The sequence below is a fragment of the Epinephelus moara genome, chromosome 4 (assembly GCF_006386435.1).
Source record: "Epinephelus moara isolate mb chromosome 4, YSFRI_EMoa_1.0, whole genome shotgun sequence".
Lineage (NCBI taxonomy): Eukaryota > Metazoa > Chordata > Actinopteri > Perciformes > Serranidae > Epinephelus > Epinephelus moara.
Genome location: NC_065509.1, coordinates 584,511 through 602,349, shown reverse-complemented (window position 1 = coordinate 602,349; position 17,839 = coordinate 584,511). Strand labels below are relative to the sequence as shown.

Here is a 17,839-nt window from a genome sequence, read left to right as displayed (position 1 = left end):
TGCCTCAGCCCAGACATTGAACTTACCTGAGTTTTTATTTGCATGCCATTATGGTACTTGGCTACAATCGCCTATTAAGAATAATTAAATATGATGTGAAATATGATACACTGATATATTTACTCAGATGTCACATATTCTCTGAGAAAAAAAAAGAAGCAGAAGGAATTTTGAAATTCCAAATGTGTAGGAACCCTGCTCTGTATTGGATCTATAAGTCCCTGTATCACACGTTTTGTGTTAAGTGCTCCATAAATAAATGTGCTTTGATTTGGAAACTGTGTGTCCATCAGGCTTTCTTTTGGGCTAACAAACACCTCAGATTGAGGAACAGCTGCGAATTATCTATTGGGATTAAATCACTAAGGGTTTCTGCTAGTTTAGACTATATTTCACTCAGAGACACTTAAATGAAGGAATTGCATTTATATCAAATAATCATAGTTAGATTTGGTGGAAAGGCTCCACTTTCTGAGGGAGCTCTCAATAAATCTGAGTAACTATGAGGACCCTGCTGAAATCCCCTTAAACAAACTTTCACAAACAAATCTTAGTTAAATCAAAAACACCTGTTACTGTACACCTACATGACTTTGATCAGATGTTACTAGCCACACACTTGAATATGCCAGTCAATGTGAAGCTGATATCAATTAGCAAACACAATAGTGGAAAAATTGTAATTTTTTTGAGGAAAGCATGACATTTCTAACAGTGCATACCATAATGTTTATTTTCAGTTAAGAGAGAGGTCAAATCCAAGATGGTTGCCAGCCCCGTGTCTTGATGTTCAAAACATGTTTAGTTTTGGACCCAAACAGTGCAGAAAAACATTTGAGGTGTTATTTTCAACTAAACTAGGGACGTCCCTTCAATTTGTAATACATTTCAGGACACCAGAATTCAAGGAAATGCATTTAGGTCAAAGTCAGAGTCAAATTACCTTAACATACATTTTGGACATTCTTTTTCTAATACATTTATTTTAGTTTGGACTCTGGATTGGACCTATGTAATACAGTGAAACTTTGCTTCCATTTTAACACTACTGGGATAATAATACCAAACACGTAACAGAACAGACCCACAGTGCTAGTCTGTTTTAATACTATACTAAGCATGATAATGAAAAATAGACTTGCATTTGTAAAGCCCCTCTCTAGTCTTCTGACCACTCAAAGCACCGCTTTCTGCGCATGAAACAAATAGTGAATAGCACTTGTTTTTTTGTGCATTTGACCCAAGCTACAGATGAAAACAATGAAATACAGCGTGTTCTCTCCTCTTGATGCCAGCCACTGTCAGAGGACAAACGTCTTCTATTCGCCAAATTAAATGAAATAACTGAATGAACGGATGATGCACAGACCACTCAGATCCAGATTAAAACTAATTTAATCTCTTTTCTATTCTACTTTTCTTTGAAGGGCATCCATAACTCATTCAAAGGGGGGGGATCCAATTTGAATACTGTATTGTATTCTTATTGTAATAACAGTTGCAATGCTTCGTTTTCCTATCTCCAACGTCTGCAACCATCTGGTTCAATAATGCAATTGAAACCACTTCATCAGATCTCAGGTTGATCTGGACTACCAGGATATGCAAGATGGTGATGGCAGATGACCTGCTTGAGGCGGTTGGATGGCGTGAGACCCTCTCTACTTATCTAACCACCCTGCTTAAACCAGGAACAGCCCCCCTGCTTGGTTGTCTTCACTGTTGGCAACACTAAAAGTTGCAAACAGACTACCCCAGTCTGGTCTCCCTCACACGCCATCTGGTAGAACAATGCACACTTTTATCCAAGCCGGATCCTCCAAAACCTCTGACGCAGTCACCGGTCTTATCAAGTACATGCAAACTACATTCTGACACAGAACCTTTAGTAGTGCATATTCTCATGTATCGATTTCAGTTCTGTCTCTTGTCTATTGTGTTCTACTACTAAGAAATTGTTTTTTGAATTGTTTATTAATACTTTGTTCAAAGGTTTATAGGTTACCTGTCATTATGTCTTAGTCAAAGCTGCAGCTGCCTGCACCCACTAAAACAAGTCCCATGACCTGACACGTACCTGTGATTAAACACACACAGGCTACAGTCTCTCACATTAATCTGGCTTTTAGCATGCTCCTTCCACCACCATGAAACCTCAAAAGGATCTTCCTTGGTTGTCTCAAACTTGATGTAGGCTGCTGCCTCATCCTCAGGCTGCAAAGTTTCATCGCTGGAGTCCTCCATGTCAGTGTTGAATGTGACAACAGGGTCAAAGATTTGACTTGTGTCATTGACTTACAAAATGAAAGGAATTGCAGTGATAATAGTGATTTAGATGTCAAAATATTACACATATACTGCACATCTTTTTCATTTGTTATTCTGAAAAATAAAAAATATATTTTTGGTCTCACCTACTGCCCGCCTATGTGTACTTCATTTTTGCCTGTTCCAGTGAATTTATATATATATATATATATATATATATATATATATATATATATATATATATATATATATATATATATATATATGTATACACTTAACTGGACCCAATACCCGACTCAGTACAGGACTCTGATTGGAGGTTTTTTTTCCCTACAGATCACTAGCCCTCTAAGATTTTTGGACATTGTCATTTAGAGTAGCCCGGGTGTCCCCCTTATCTTTGGACTCTGAGTCAGATGCCACCTGCAAATCACCCCTTATTATTCCCTTTTCAGGACACTTCAAAATGGCAAAACATGAACACAGCCAAGAGCAGAATGTGCCAAAAATCATCTTTGGAATATAGGAGTTTGATCATGTGATCTCCTAACTGCAGGTCTAGTTTTTGTTTTGTCTTTTCTTTTCCTTTTGCCTAAGGCACACCTTGGGGTCAAAATGTTGCTGTATTGAACTTTTGGCAGATTGTACTATTGAATGTGCAGAAAAAAGAGCAGTGAAGTCATAAAGCCCAGACTTGAATACTTCTAAATCTAGCTGAGCTAAAGAGAGCTGTTCGTCAACACTTCTCAAGAAGCTGCAAAGCTATTTGTTACCATTTATTAAATCCATCACCATACAGCAAAGTATGGAAGGCACCATATGCACATAAAAATGATGTGCGCAGAAAACAAAAAAAAAACCATTTTATCAGGAAGTAATGATGATGAAATTATGTATTTTAATCAGGAGTATATAAAAATATGTGGTTATACAAATACTTTTGTTATTAAATAGAAATATTTTTGACATTGCTAAATTCATTTTTATATCAATTTATAACATATATTACACCCAAAAGTAACCTCCAGAGGTATCATGGTCTTATTTGCAAAATATACACCGTATAAACAACAAGACTGGATATTTACTTTATACTGTGTTTGTTGTCAGTAAACCGAAGAGACAGAGAGCCAGAGAGATTCAAGTGATGTGTGTGTGTGTGTGTGTCAGATCTCTGCAGGGTCTGTGTGTTCAAGGTTCAGACTTAGAGAGACACTGCAGTCCTGGCAACCTCCAGCGTCGAGTGTTGCTGTGGATCCTCAGGTCCAGCCATTCCCGCTGAGCAACACCCAGAGCTACACTGGGAGCACAAAATGAAGACAGTACAATTCTTACTATTACATTTCATCACAAAAGGGTTTACTTTTGGGCCACAAAACACATTAATAACACAGAACCTTAGGAGGTACTTTAAGGGAGGGACAGGTATTCTAAATCATATCACTGATCACCAAATCACAGTTGTAAAAATGTACCTTGGAGCAAGGTACGGCTCTTCAGGGGTGGATGGGTCCACTGGAGGGAGGTCAGTGGTCACATCTGAGGGATCGGACTGATGCAGGTCCTCACCCTCCACACACCTCAGGTTGGTTATACTGCTCGCCACCACATCAATGCTGTTTCTGCTGCTGTTGGCTGGACCTGGAGAGTTGCACACAGAGGTTACTGCCACTGGCCTCTCCTCACACTCATTTTTTTTTCTCTTTATAAAACCATAAATTACTGCACCCATTAAAGTTGTCTATCAACAAAATGCATTTCTCATTCATTCATTCATTTTCCGTAACCACTTAACCTGATGGGGGTCACGTAGGGCTGGAGCCTATCTCAGCTGACACTGGGCAAGAGGTGGGACACATTTTGTGCAGGTCACCAGACTATCGCAGGGCTGACACATAGAGATAGACAACCTTTCCCACTCACATACACACCTATGGACAATTTACAGTCACTAATTCACCTAACATGCATGTCTTTGGACTGTGGGAGGAAGCCAGAGAACCTGGAGTAAACCCACGCTGACACAGGGAGAACATGCAAACTCCACACAGAAGGGCTCCCACACCCCAGGTTCAAACCATAAACCCTCTTGCTGTGAGGCAACATTGCTAACCACTGCACCATCATGCCACCAAAAAATGCATTTCTGTTAAAATAAATTCAATACTGTAGTGTAACTAGGGGAGCTTTTGCCCCTGAGAAGAATAACATTGATGATGATCCATCTTATGACCCAATCGGCAGAAAAAATGTTGGCAACATAAGTTTCTGCAAATCATGGATATCTTACATTGACATTTATCATGTAGCAGATACACTGAAACTTAATGTTTCAACAACACTGTGGTTAACGTGTGGTTATGTTAGGAACAAAAACCACTTGGTTAGGGTTATAAAAAGATTATGCTTGGGCAGCTGCAGCTCAGAGGTAGAATAGGTTGTCTACTAATTGGAAGATCAGCAGTTCGATCCCCGGCTCCTCCAGTCTGCATGTCGAAGTATCCCTGGACAAGATACTGAACCCCAAATTGCTCCCGAAGATGCTTCCATTGGTGTGTGTGTTAAAAACTGCAACTTAAAGGCATGTGGCACCTTGTATGGTAGCCTCGGCCACCAGTGTGTGTGAATGAATGAATGTAACTCATAGTGTAAAAGCTTTGAGTGGTTGGAAGACTAGAAAGGTGCTACACAAGTGCAGGTCCATTAAAAAAAAAACAGTCTTAGGCTGGAATCACAGCGATGTCTCAGTAATAAAGAACCACTTTTTGTGGCACTTTCCACCCTGGAAAAGCAGCAACAGGACAGTAAAAAACACCTGCATTTGGTGGCTAATAAGCTGCAATGACCTGCTAAAAACACCTGGTTTTGTTGTTTTTTGGTCTCAAGCAATGATCTGCAGCTTGCCAGGCGTCTCACCCGGCAGACATCTCCCCTAGGTGGCACACCATCCACATCCCCTCCATCCCCCTATGAAAAGCAGCTCATATACTATGTCACTTATAGATATTGAAATGATAAGTGTTAAACGTGCAAATGTAACATATAAGTGGTATGCAGAGGTGTACAATGCCAACATCTTCTTCTTGCTACTGGGCTACATCTTGAAATGTACTGCTCACAGTGTCATGTAGGGATGTTCCTCGCGACTAATTTCCCTGTTGACTAAATGAAAATTTTAATTAAGACTACTCGACTAGTCTAAAAAAGGGAAAACAGTCAAAATGTAGCACTATTTATTGTTAAGTATTTGAAACATTGTCCCAAAAAATATCATTTGCATTAGGAGCCCTTTGAAGCCTTTAATCACAATCTTCAACAACCATAACAGATTTGAATCGTGCTGAAGTACGAGACAGTTTGTGCAGTGCCGTATGAATGTGAACACAATGGCAACTCAGTCAGAAGTTAACCACTAAAAATACAGATACTTTGTTGCTACGGATGTCAACGGTAATATTTGCTGAGAATTTTTTTAACCAGTTATGCATGTTGGTTTATAGGTTAATTTAGCTCTTTTTCAGTTTAGCAGTAGTAATAGCATTAACAGCATAATAATACTAATACTAATAATACTAATAATAATAATAATGATAATAATAATAATAATGATGATAGCATAGTTGTATAAGGTGTTATGTGGCATAACAACATCTTTGAGAAATTTCAGTCAGGTTTTAGAGTTTTACACAGCACAGAAACGGCCCTCCTCAAGGTACCTAATGACCTTCTTTTAACAGTCGACAGGTCCTATTTTATTCTCTATTTATATGCTCCCACTTGGTCAGATTATTCAAAGCCATAATGTCTCTTTTCACTGCTACGCGGATGACACAAAGATATACCTCCCACTGAGACCTGGTGACCCCAAAAGCCTAGCTGCTGTTGTTGACTGTATCCGTGATATTAACTGTTGGATGACACAAAATTTTCTACAACTCAACAACTCAAAATCTGAAATCCTCCTGTTCAGTTCCCCTAACTCCATCAGCCTCATCAAAAATGGTCTTGGTCCCCTATCCTCAAATGTTAAGCCCACTGCCAGAAACCTTGGAGTAATTTTTGATTCAGACTTAAGCTTTCAGCCCCATGTCAAAAAAGTTGTACAGTCCTGTTTTTCATCAGTTAAGAACCTTCTCTAAAATCAAACCAATGCTCACTCAGTCTGATCTGGAAAAAGTCATTCACGCATTCATTTTCTCAAGACTGGACTACTGTAACTCCCTCCTTTCTAGCATCAACCATAAATCTCTCTCCCGCCTCCAACTTGTTCAGAATGCAGCAGCTAGGCTTCTCACTGGTTTTAACAGACGACATCACATCACCCGGATCCTGGCTTCCCTCCATTGGCTCCCTGTACGTTTTAGAATTGATTTTAAGATTTTACTGATCATTTTTAAAGCACGTCTGGGTCTTGCCCCAAGCCACATTACTGATATGCTGACCCCCTGTGAACCAGTGCACAGCCTTAGATCCTCAGGTGGGGCCTTTCTGGTCGTTCCAAAGTCGAGGCTTAAAACCAAAGGCGACTGAGCTTTCACCACTGATTTTAACTCCATTGTCTTTAGATAGGCATGTATAGCCATTCAAAAGTGAATTTAACGCTTCAGAGATCCAAGCTGCTCTGGCAAAAATAGTCCATGAAGCCAGAACATGATGCAGAACATCATGGAGGGAAAGCTGATGACAGAGACCCAGGAGCAGCATGACTACAAACCCAAACATTGCCAAAAATACTCAGGAATGGCTTCAAACCAAGCCGGAGTGGTCAAGAGCAGAGAGTCCAAACCTCAGTTTATTAAGCTGGTAATGGTTCAATGGACTCTATGGCCGCAATACCGCCTCGCGTGTAAAAGGTACAATCGCTGAATGGGGGTGCGGAGTAGTCTCGCCTTTAAGCCAGCATTAGAGGTAGTACTAGCACCAAAAGGACATCCATTTAAAAGGGACAGCTAGCAGGACAGGATTATGGGCAGGATGGGTGTGATGTTTTGATGACATGTTATGTGTGCGACTCACTGCAGGAAATTTAAAAAGTAGCTGTTAGCAGCCAGTTGAAAGGAGAAGAATGGCGGCCCAAAATATCAGAAAACTGGGAAAACACTTAGGTCCACGAGGTTCTTACCCTCTGAGCAGAGGACGAGATCAGCTGCCATATTAAATGATTGTTGTTGCCATGTTGTGTCATTGTTATTGTTTATGAAGTGCTGCCAATATGTATGTTATATGCCACACTAGAGGCCATTGCTGTAATGTTACATGTCATGTCTGTCATGCCTCTTTTGCTTCTGCGATGTTGGCATGCTGTCTAAAATCACACACTGGAGCAAAATGATGCTGCTGTTTGATTCTGTGCAAAAATGCAAAGGAGGCAAAGAGAAGGGACTTCATAACGGGACTATAGTGTGATCCCTGTGTAGACGGGGTTATGATTTCATTCTGTGACTTTCTGACCAACTGGTGTGATACTCACAGCAGCGTGTGAAAGGCTCCCAGGCTCTGGACTGTAGATATGGTTTGGCCTGCGGCTGCTGGAGCAGACAAACCACTGCTGAGTCCACCTGCTGAAAAACCCTGCAGACAAAGAAAAGGATTACCCAACTTGCGTGGTAACTGAAAAAAATCTTCAGAGGAGTAAGTTCTCTTCACCATGGTCATTAGACTACAGTTTCAAAGAAGTCGACAATGGATACTGTCAGTATGTTACAGCTCTGTCAAAGTTTCAGCAGATCACCAGTACAATGAAACCAATTTACTAAGTAGGCTTATTTTATATTTTCTGGTGCTTTTTCTTTCATATTTTTACCTGTTGCGTCAGCCAAAAATGGGTCTACAGAGCTGCTGGTCAGGTGTAAATCAATGTATTACCATTATAGCAGCAGTCTAAAAAACGTATGGTGCATGAAGCAGCTTTGAAACTTTAACAAAAATGTAGGTCTGATTGGTTTAAATCTTTCTAAGTAAACATATTCCCAGTTCAATTTAAGATACAGAACAACTCTTATATAATCAATATAGGAGCCTCGTCTGGTGTCAATAAACTGAGATTACATTACACTGACATGTATGGTTAGTTAAAAGGCAGGATATAACAAAGTGTGATACCGGAGGCTGAGCAGTCGCTGGTGGAGTTCAGCTGACAGACCATATTTGTCTGACTGGATCAACTCTCTGATAGAATCAAAGTCCTGCTTCAGCTGGAGAGCTCCCTGCACACTGAGGAGGAACAACACAACAACACTGCTCAGAGGACTTACTGAGCTATACATCAGCAGCCTGTTGCACAATATACCCAGTTAAACACACTCAAGAAGAGGGGGATTGCTTTTGCATCATGAACAATCTCTCTCTCTCTCTCATACACACAACACAAAACACACATTAATCATTTGTGCAGGCTGACAAAATAGTTTTGTAGGCAGAAACAGAGAAACCCATGTCTTTCATGACACTAGGAAGGGCAAGGCATTAAGCCCAGTACAGACCAAAGATTTGCGACGAGACGAGTTGAAACAGGCAACTACTTGCACTGTGCTGTTCTGTAATGTTCTAAAAACCTGCCGGTTCACAACAATGTTACTAGATTAGGGACACACGTCGCCCTGACGTCTGAGGTCATGAAATCCTTTGCAAGACTGTAGTTGCGCCACATCACAGGCCCCCTGCTGGACCCTCTACAGTTCGCCTACCGGGCAAACAGGTCAGTGGATGATGCAGTCAACATGGGACTACACTACATCATGCATCACCTCGACTCTCCATATGCAATATCCATATGGGTGGGGGCATACAGTGAGCCACAGCAGCGACCCACCATCCGACACCAGGTGACACCATCAGCTGGCTTGAGCTACAATCAGACCGGCCAGTTCACACTGCTGCAACTTTTCTCTGCAACATTCTAAAACGGTTTTGTCTCGTCATGAATCCTTGGTCTGAACAGGGCTTGAAAAGTACTCTTGATTTCCAGGCACTAGTTTCAGTCAGGTTGGGAAATGTTTTTAAAAAATAGATTATTTCATGGCATGTTGCCTTTATTCAACAGTCAATATAGAGCTGGACAGTAAACACAGGGAGACAGAAGGGTATCACATGTACCAAAGATCCTCGGCCAGGTGTCAAACTGTGGGTGCATTTTTATGTGGCATGCACCTTAACAATTAGGTTACAGGGGTGCCTCATTTCATGGTATTCTTAATCTCTGTTGTAAACAGTGTCATTGATTTGGTCAATAACACTGTGGCATCAATGTGTGATGATATGACCAAAAACATACCTGAATTTGATCTTATGTTTCAAGATGTGTTCCATCCATGCCTCCATAAAAGCTGTCATTGTTATACTCAGAGCTTGGACACGGGCATCATCAGACAACGGTGCCACCCCCTCTAAAACCTGACCAATCACAGTCTGAGCAGCCAGACACGCATACTCACTGGGACTGCCAGGAAAACCTGTGCAACGAGAAATACACAGTTATCAATACACAGGTAAAAATTGTAGCCAAAGTTGAGTATTACTATGGAAGTCCAGTATTTATGTTATGTAATGTAGTAATGTAACTTTGTTTTTAAAGTTACTATTACTATTACTATCATTATTATTAATACGTTATAAAAAGGGTTTGCCTTCATAAACCTACAGGGCCCTTTGACAGGCGACACATCTAACCTAAACAAAGAGCAGATACCTGGGAGCATGATCCGGCCTTCTATCTACATTATATGTTTAGGATAAACTACAGTGGCTGGTCAACAGGCACCTTGATAGGCAGCTTCATCTGAATGTCATGGGTTTATCTGAATGAGAAGTTACATGTGAGTGTAAGAGTGCATACAAATCTTGTGGGTCATCAGCATGCTGCCATCATCAACAGATAACCCCACTCCCAAAAAAACAAAAAACAAACAAAATAAATAAATAAAAACCTGGGACACTGTTTACATAAATAAAAACAGAATGCAATGATTTGCAAATCCTTCTTGGATGTATATTCAGTTGTATACAGTACAGAGACAAGATATTTAATATTCAAACTGATAAACCTTTTTGTTTTTTGTACAACCTTTTAAATTCCTGCAACGTGTTCCAAAAAAGTTGGAGCATGGAGCATGTTTACCATTGTGTGACATCTCCTTTTCTTCTAACAGCACTCAGTAAGTGTTTGGGAACTGAGGACACCAACTGTTGTGTTTTGAAAGTTAAGTTTTGAAGGTGAAATTCTTTTCCATTCTTGTTTGATATATGGCTTTAGTTGCTCAACAGTCCAGGGTTCTCTGTTGTTGTATTTTGTGCTTTATAATGTGCCACACATGTTCAGTGGGAGGCAGGTCTGGACTGCAGGCAGGTCAGTCTAGTACCTGCACTCTTTCACTATGAACTGCACTGTTGGAACACGTGCAGAATGTGCCTCATTGTCTTGCTGGAACAAGCAGGGACATCCCTGAAAAAGACGTCGGCTGGATGGCAGCATATGCTGCCCCAAAACCTGTATGTACCTTTCAGCATTCGTGGTGCCTCCACAGATGTGCAAGTAACCTATGATGCCATGGGCACTGACACACCTCTATACCACCACAGATGGTGTCTTTTGAACTTTGAGCTGGTTAAAATCTAGATGGTCCTTTACCTTTTTAGCCCGGACGACACAACATCCATGATTACCAAAAACAATCTGAAATGTGGACTCGTCAGGCCGCAGCACGCTTTTCCACTTTGTGTCAGTCCATCTCATATGAGCTCAGGCTCAGAGAAGTTGGCTGTGCTCCTGGATGTTGTTGATACTTGCATTTGTAGATGCAACGGTGAACTGTGTTTACTGACAATGGTTTTCTAAAGTGTTCCTGAGCCCATGAAGTAATATCCTTTATACAATCATGTCGGTTTTTAATGCAGTACCATCTAAGGGATCAAAGGTCATAGTTTTTTCAAGGTTTTCAGCTTTGCCCCATATATGCAGACATTTCCCCAGATTCTCTGAAACTTTTGATGATATTATGGATTGTGGATGGTGAAATCCCTAAATTCCTTGCCATTGTGTGTTTTTCATTGTTCAAACCTTAAACCATTGGACTATTTACCCACACATTATTTAAAAAGTGACAATCCTAGCTTGTACACAACTGAGCATTTCAAGGATGCCCCTTTGATACCCAATCATTGCATTAATTAACCTGTTCACCTGCAGAATGTTCCAAACAGGCGTTTTGTGAGCATTGCAAAACTTCAAAAGTCTTTTGTTGCTTCTGTCTCAACTTTTTTGGAACGTGCTACAGGCATCAAACTCAAAATGAGTGTATATTAACAAAGAACAATTAAGTTTATCAGTTTAAACATTAAGAATATTGTCTTTGTACTGTATTCAACTGAATATTGGTCCAAGAGGATTTGCAAATAATTGCATTCTTAACTTGCATTTGTAGATGCAGTGACGACCTGTGTTTTCCAATAATGATTTTCGGAGGTGTTCCAGAGTCCACATAGTGATATCCTTTATACAATCATGTCAGTTTTATAATGCAGTGCTGCCTGATGGATCGATGATCATGGGCATCCATTGTTGGTTTTCAGCCTTGCCCCTTACTTGCAAAGATTTCTCTGGAATCTCAGAATTTTTTGATGATATTATGGATTGTAGATGGTAAAAAATCCCTACCCATACCCAATACCCAATCATGATACTATCACCTGTTACTAATTAACCTGTTTACCTTTGGAATGTTCTAAACAATTGTTTTTGAGCATTCCACAACTTTCCCAGTCTTTTGTTGCTCCCGTTGCAACTTTTTGGAATGTGTGTCATCAAATCTAGAATAAGTGTATAATTACAAAACACAATTAAGATGATCAGTTTGAGCGTGTAATACCTCGTCTTTGTACTGTATTCAATTAAATACAGGTCATAAAGGATTCACAAATCATTGCATTCTGTTTTTATTTACGTTTTACATAGTATCCCAACTCTTTTGGAATCAGAGTTGTACAATCCTGTCTGGAATGTCACTGATCAACATTATATGTTTAGTATTCTGTGCGTACTTTCTTCTAACTCACAGCCAGTCACTGGAATTGGCTGCAGTGTCAAACATGTTTTCACTTCCTGTTTTAGGCTACACCCTCGAATGCCCAGTTCAGTTAACAAGGACAAAACTGATCTGCCCACAAAGTCCCTACATCCAACCTCCAGGGGATGTCCTTCTCGTTTCCAAACATGCTCCTCTGCTTCTGTTGCCAGCTCTGTATATCAAAGCGTTTTCCTTTCATAGGTCATTTTTACTGCATCCTCCTGTCAGCTCCACATGATTCGCAGCACACTGTGTTTCTGACCACTTCACAATGGACTATGAGCTGTTTTCGTAAATCTACTCTCAATTTGCATTCACAATGGCTGTTGACCACATGCCTCTTCAGGAATCTGGTGGCAGCCGTTGATAGCTTCCTCTTTCTGCCATGTCCAGGTAGTGTAGTCAATGTTCCTTTAACTTTGAACTTGTGAACTGTATCTTTAGGAACATTCAGTGCCTTTGTTATCTTCTTGTATCCCTTTCCTTGTTTATGCAAGGCAAGGATCACTTCCCTTAACTTTTTGTAAGTCTCTTGACTAAACCATATTTCTCAACATGCAATCAAACGTCACCATCAGTAAACCTCTGGCCAGTCCAGGTACTTGATGTGTTCTTTCTCAAGCACACCTGATGCAACTAATGAAGCCCTTGATTAGTTGCATCAGGTGTGCTTGAGACAACACCTGATTTGCAAATGTGTGCTCTTATGAGGGATTCTATTCAGGGGGTTGAAAAATTTTAAAATTGCAGTAGTCATTAATAGTGCCATTTTGTGTTTAATTTGGAGAAACCACTTGTAAATATCAGTTGTGTTGAGCTATTTAAATAGTTCATGTTTGATTTGTTTATTGCAAACAGCTGAAAGTTTGTAAATTTTGCCAATAAAATTTGCAATGGGGGTTGAAAGATTTTGCAGCAATTCTATGTATAAATGACCCTTAAAAATTCAGTACAGTACAGTATACCTAAAAAACTCAAATCAGACATGTACTGGTGCTCCTCTGATTGATAATAGCACTCTTTACACAGAGACTTTACGACAGGGCAGCTATGACATCCCTTTGCTTTTTTGGCAGAGCCAAACAACAGCATCATAATGCCACCCCACTGTGTGGTTTTACACAGCATGAAGGCTTCCTGGAAGTGCGTGACGGGCTTGATGTGCAACACCGCAGCAACTGATCTCTGTTCTCGTCTAGTGCTCAGAGGGTAAGGAGCTATGCTCCTCATTGTCTCCCCACTTTGGGGACATTTCAGTCACTGTTCTTCTTCTTTAAAGGTAGGGTCTGGAGGATTTTCCAGTTGCTGTTTGTAAACACACATTCAAATTTGGCCCCTCCTATCAGGCTCAACTCTCCCGGGTGTACGGAGCCCAGAGGTACGGAAGAAGGCTTCACAGAAGAGGTTCAGGCAAGGCTTGTGCTGGTGCACGCTCGGACACGCTCGGGCACGGCACCTGTGCTCTCTCATTGGCTGGGGAAATCTCCGCCCAAAAGCAGTCCGAGCTCACAAAAACATCAAAATACAGTTAAAGGGCAGGAGCTCTGCAAACAGAGTCACCACCACACATGAGTAGAAGCCCATAGGTGATGATTAAGCAGGATTTCATTTGTATATGTCTATATTTTGTTTTGTTTGAAAATCCTCCAGATCCTACCTTTAAGTTAGCTGCTTACTGCTTCTAGCTTGCTTTTTAAATCTCCTGGCGGTGGGTCTCACACATGACACATCTTCTAAACATCGCACCTGTCCCACCAAAGCAATCAAGAGATTGTCTCTATACTCTTTAGTGACAAGCTGAGCTGACATTATAAGTTTCATCCTCTCCAAGGGATCAGCAAAGATCTGTGGTATGACTTCATACATAGACTGACCCTAGACTAACCATTAATAACAGTCAGACTTCAGTACCTGTCCTGAGGCTGGGTCTCCAGTGTACAGCAGAAGGCATGGTCTGTTCAAAAATCTCCCCTGACATCCTCTTGCAGTCACTGGAGAAGGTCTTCAGCACCAGAGAAGAGAAGGTCTGATGGACAGTGACACAGAGCAGTGGCATCAGGATCACATGACACCTACACTCTTTGGTTTGCACAATGCACACATTCATGCTGGCAAAATGGAAGAAAGGGAAAAACATCTTGTCTTGTTTCACACATCATTCTAAAACACCCACACTACAGATCCTGTAGCTGTGTCATATAAATGTATTACATATTACTATGCTCATTTTTCAACCTGGACCCTATTTTCCCATGTTTTGTGACTAATAGGATTCCAGTGTCATTCCAGTGTTGAGTGAGACCACTGCAGACAGCAGCGGCAAAACAGGCTGCAATGTAATCCCTGTGGGGAATTGAGCACCATGTCCACTAGAAGTGCTCAGACTGTAATTCTTAGTGTCTGACACCATTATAGAAAAAAATCCTACACAGCTTGACCTATTATTCAAAGAGCAAGATCCTTTTTGTTTGACCAAAAACAGCCTCGAAATTGCTTGGGTCAAACCCACCAGCCCCCTTTTAAATAAACAGTAATTTTATCATTGTGATACACACTTCATTCAAAGTCGACAGAAACAAAATACAACTCACAAAAACAGTTCTGGATTGTCTTTCCACTGTTCCAACAATCACCAACTGTGGTTTTGTTGAAATAAATCCTTCATTCACTCAGTTAGATTTGAAAATATGCTGGCTCTATACATGCTAAAATGACTGTTTATTTAAATGTAGTCTGGTTTGTTTGAAGACGGGACCCTTTCTGGTTAAACAAAAAGGATTTTGCTCTTCAACAAAAAGGTCTGTTGGGATCCTTGCCATAATGTTGTCAGACACTTAGAATAACAATGTGAGCCTGTCAGTGACGAAAATAAACATGGACATAACAATTTACAGTGCCCGTAGGGATTACATTTGCAGCGTGTTAGGCCACTCTCAGTTCTGGACCAATTTCAAAAAATCGTTGTCCCCATTAATCACTCACACACACAAAAACATGGGAGAATAGGGTTGAGGTTAAAAACCACCAAAAGCTGTGTTTCCACCAAGAACTTTTGGTATAGTACCTTAAAAACTAAAAGTAACCCCTACGGACATGTACCTAGACCCTAGACCTGCTTAGCATTTCCACCACAGACAGTACTCTATCTAGGCGGGGTTGATAACTCACTGCTCCATCCAGCTCTCACTGTGTTCCCCCTTTACTGGTGATACAGAGGACTGTCTGCACCTTGTTATAAACTTTATCCTCCACAGAATGGGGCTGACGCCAATATTTTCACAACAAACAAGAACAAGCTGGAATGGGAGTCTGTCTCAATGGGATATTCATGTGAAAAAAATAGCGGGTTTGTACAGAGTCCTATCAAGCAATACGAGCCATACGTTGTCATTTCATGCACTGAGTAACATGCAAGAAAAGATTCCACCAAAAAGTTGGTAACCTGGTATGACCACTCTGATGACGCGAGCTTGACATTCTATTTGGCTCTGTATCAGTCTGGACTTGCTGCCGTCCCCAACACTTTCAGTGGGTGGGAGTACTCGCCTTGACAAACTCCTTCAGCCAATCAGCGAAACAAAACAGTGGGGAACATCCTCTTCATCACCTGTGGAGCCAGTTAATAAATCAAGCTTTTGCCAAATTCAGTTAGAAGAACCATATTTTCCTCCGAGGAGCAAGTGTGTACGCTTGTTCTTGTTTATTTGTTGTTACTGACTCCAGCCACCATTACTATTCTGTAAGCTGCAGCCTGCATTTTACGTCATCAACTGCAACGCATTCCCTCATTGGTTGCTTATGTTGTCAAGTATGGAGCAGATCCCTGATTGGCTCAATTGGATTTTAATTTCTGGAAAGGTTTTGGGGCAGCATCAAATCCAGACTGATTTCAGGATGGTCTTACCAGGCTAAAAAGTTGCTGTCAGCTGCTGGCAGTAGCCTTTGAACAGCAGGGTGAATTAAATATTTTTTTTCTCAGTATACAGCTGCTGCAAGAGGCAGCAAAACATACTTTCATTTTTTAGTTATAGTTTGCAAATGTATGTAAAACTTGCCACAGTGAACAGTAATCACATAAGGTTCAAAACCAGCCACAACTCAGCACTAAGCAAGAGTGACAGTTCTCTCTTGACCAATCAACAGACTTCAGTGTTTCCAGTTCCACCATTTAGTGTCACAACAGTGTGTTAGGTACCCCAACAGAGAGGTGACCATCCACAAATTTTCACAATGGAAACGGAAAAATAACCATTCTAATGTGTACCAAACTGAACTGAACCAGGCTGTTTGGGTGGAAACAAGGCTAAAGTTACCTTTTAAAGCAGGTATAAACAAACTCTGTAGGCTACTTGGCTCTCAGATGATTAGCTGTCTTGATTGTGTCAGTGTTTAATACTAGATTTTATTTACACTGATGTGCCATCAGTGAGGGGCATTGATGCTATCTTGGTGCAAATCAATGACAGTTTTGAAATTCTTTTCCCCAAATACAGGATATTGTAGCTGTCAGAAGATCCCCGTTTCTCCTACTCAGTGTTCCATTTAGAACGAGATAGTTTTAGTGAGCAGTTCTTCCTACTAGGCTATTTTCTGCTTAATGTGCAAGTTCATTCTTGATCTTGAAAACAGACTAAGATAATGTTTTTGGCCCTTCACTCTCAGCTATGTGTTACCATCAAACACACCTCAGGTGTTGCTGCTCTCATTCTCTAACCCACACAACCCTAAATATTGGGATACCATTCTCATAGCATAATTAAGCTTTCACTGCTTTGCAAGAACAATGGAAGAGGAGTCAGCTTTCTAACGTGTTTGTTGGTCTAAAAGAAACCTGACAGGTTACCTGCAGCTCGGACACAGCCCTGTCAAGTGCTCTGAGTTGCCTCCTCAGCAGATGCTGGTTGTGGTTATGAAGAGTGGAATGTTGGTTACTGTCTGAATTGATCATCAGGGACTTAGTCTGAAGCACCATAGTCTCTAATGACTCTCTGAGCACCTGCAGACACAGAGAAAACACATCACAAACATACTTTATCAAACTGATGCTCATTCGATTTCAGGGCTAAAAGCAAACACTATAATATAAGGCAAGTGAATATTGGGCAGGTGACCAAAAGAACAACTCCAATGATAGCAATAATCATTTTAATATGCTGACAGTATATTAGCACTGTAACACTTACTGTTGATATGGCTATTTTAAGTTTTTCTTGATAGTTTTCAGAGAACAATGGTTATCTATGGTAAAGGGGAATAAAGTACAGTATGCAGTCACATGCACAAATGTGGGCACCCATGGTCAAAATTTTGTTTACTGTGAATAGTTAAGTAAGTAGAAGATGAACTGATCTCCAAAAGTGTTGAAGTTAAAGGTGACTAATTTCTTAAGTATTTCATTCATTCATTCATTCATCTTCTAACCACTTCATCCTCTTGAGGGTCGCGGGGGGGCTGGAGCCTATCCCAGCTGACATTGGGCGAGAGGCAGGGTACACCCTGGACAGGTCGCC

The 17,839-nt window shown here is 40.8% G+C and overlaps 1 protein-coding gene across 1 annotated transcript in view; it reads right to left on the bottom strand.

The window, feature by feature from the left end:
- Positions 1-3,165: 3,165 nt before the first annotated feature.
- The window catches only part of ccdc142 (coiled-coil domain containing 142), a 44,613-nt gene continuing 29,939 nt past the window's right edge, over positions 3,166-17,839 (bottom strand). Inside the window, exons 13-19 of the mRNA XM_050043217.1 lie at positions 17,173-17,325; positions 14,241-14,355; positions 9,542-9,719; positions 8,371-8,481; positions 7,739-7,839; positions 3,744-3,909; positions 3,166-3,568 (exon numbers count right to left, since the gene is read on the bottom strand). Coding sequence (XP_049899174.1) covers positions 3,460-3,568; positions 3,744-3,909; positions 7,739-7,839; positions 8,371-8,481; positions 9,542-9,719; positions 14,241-14,355; positions 17,173-17,325 — 933 coding nt within the window. The 3' untranslated portion in view covers positions 3,166-3,459. The remainder of the gene's footprint in view (positions 3,569-3,743; positions 3,910-7,738; positions 7,840-8,370; positions 8,482-9,541; positions 9,720-14,240; positions 14,356-17,172; positions 17,326-17,839) is intronic.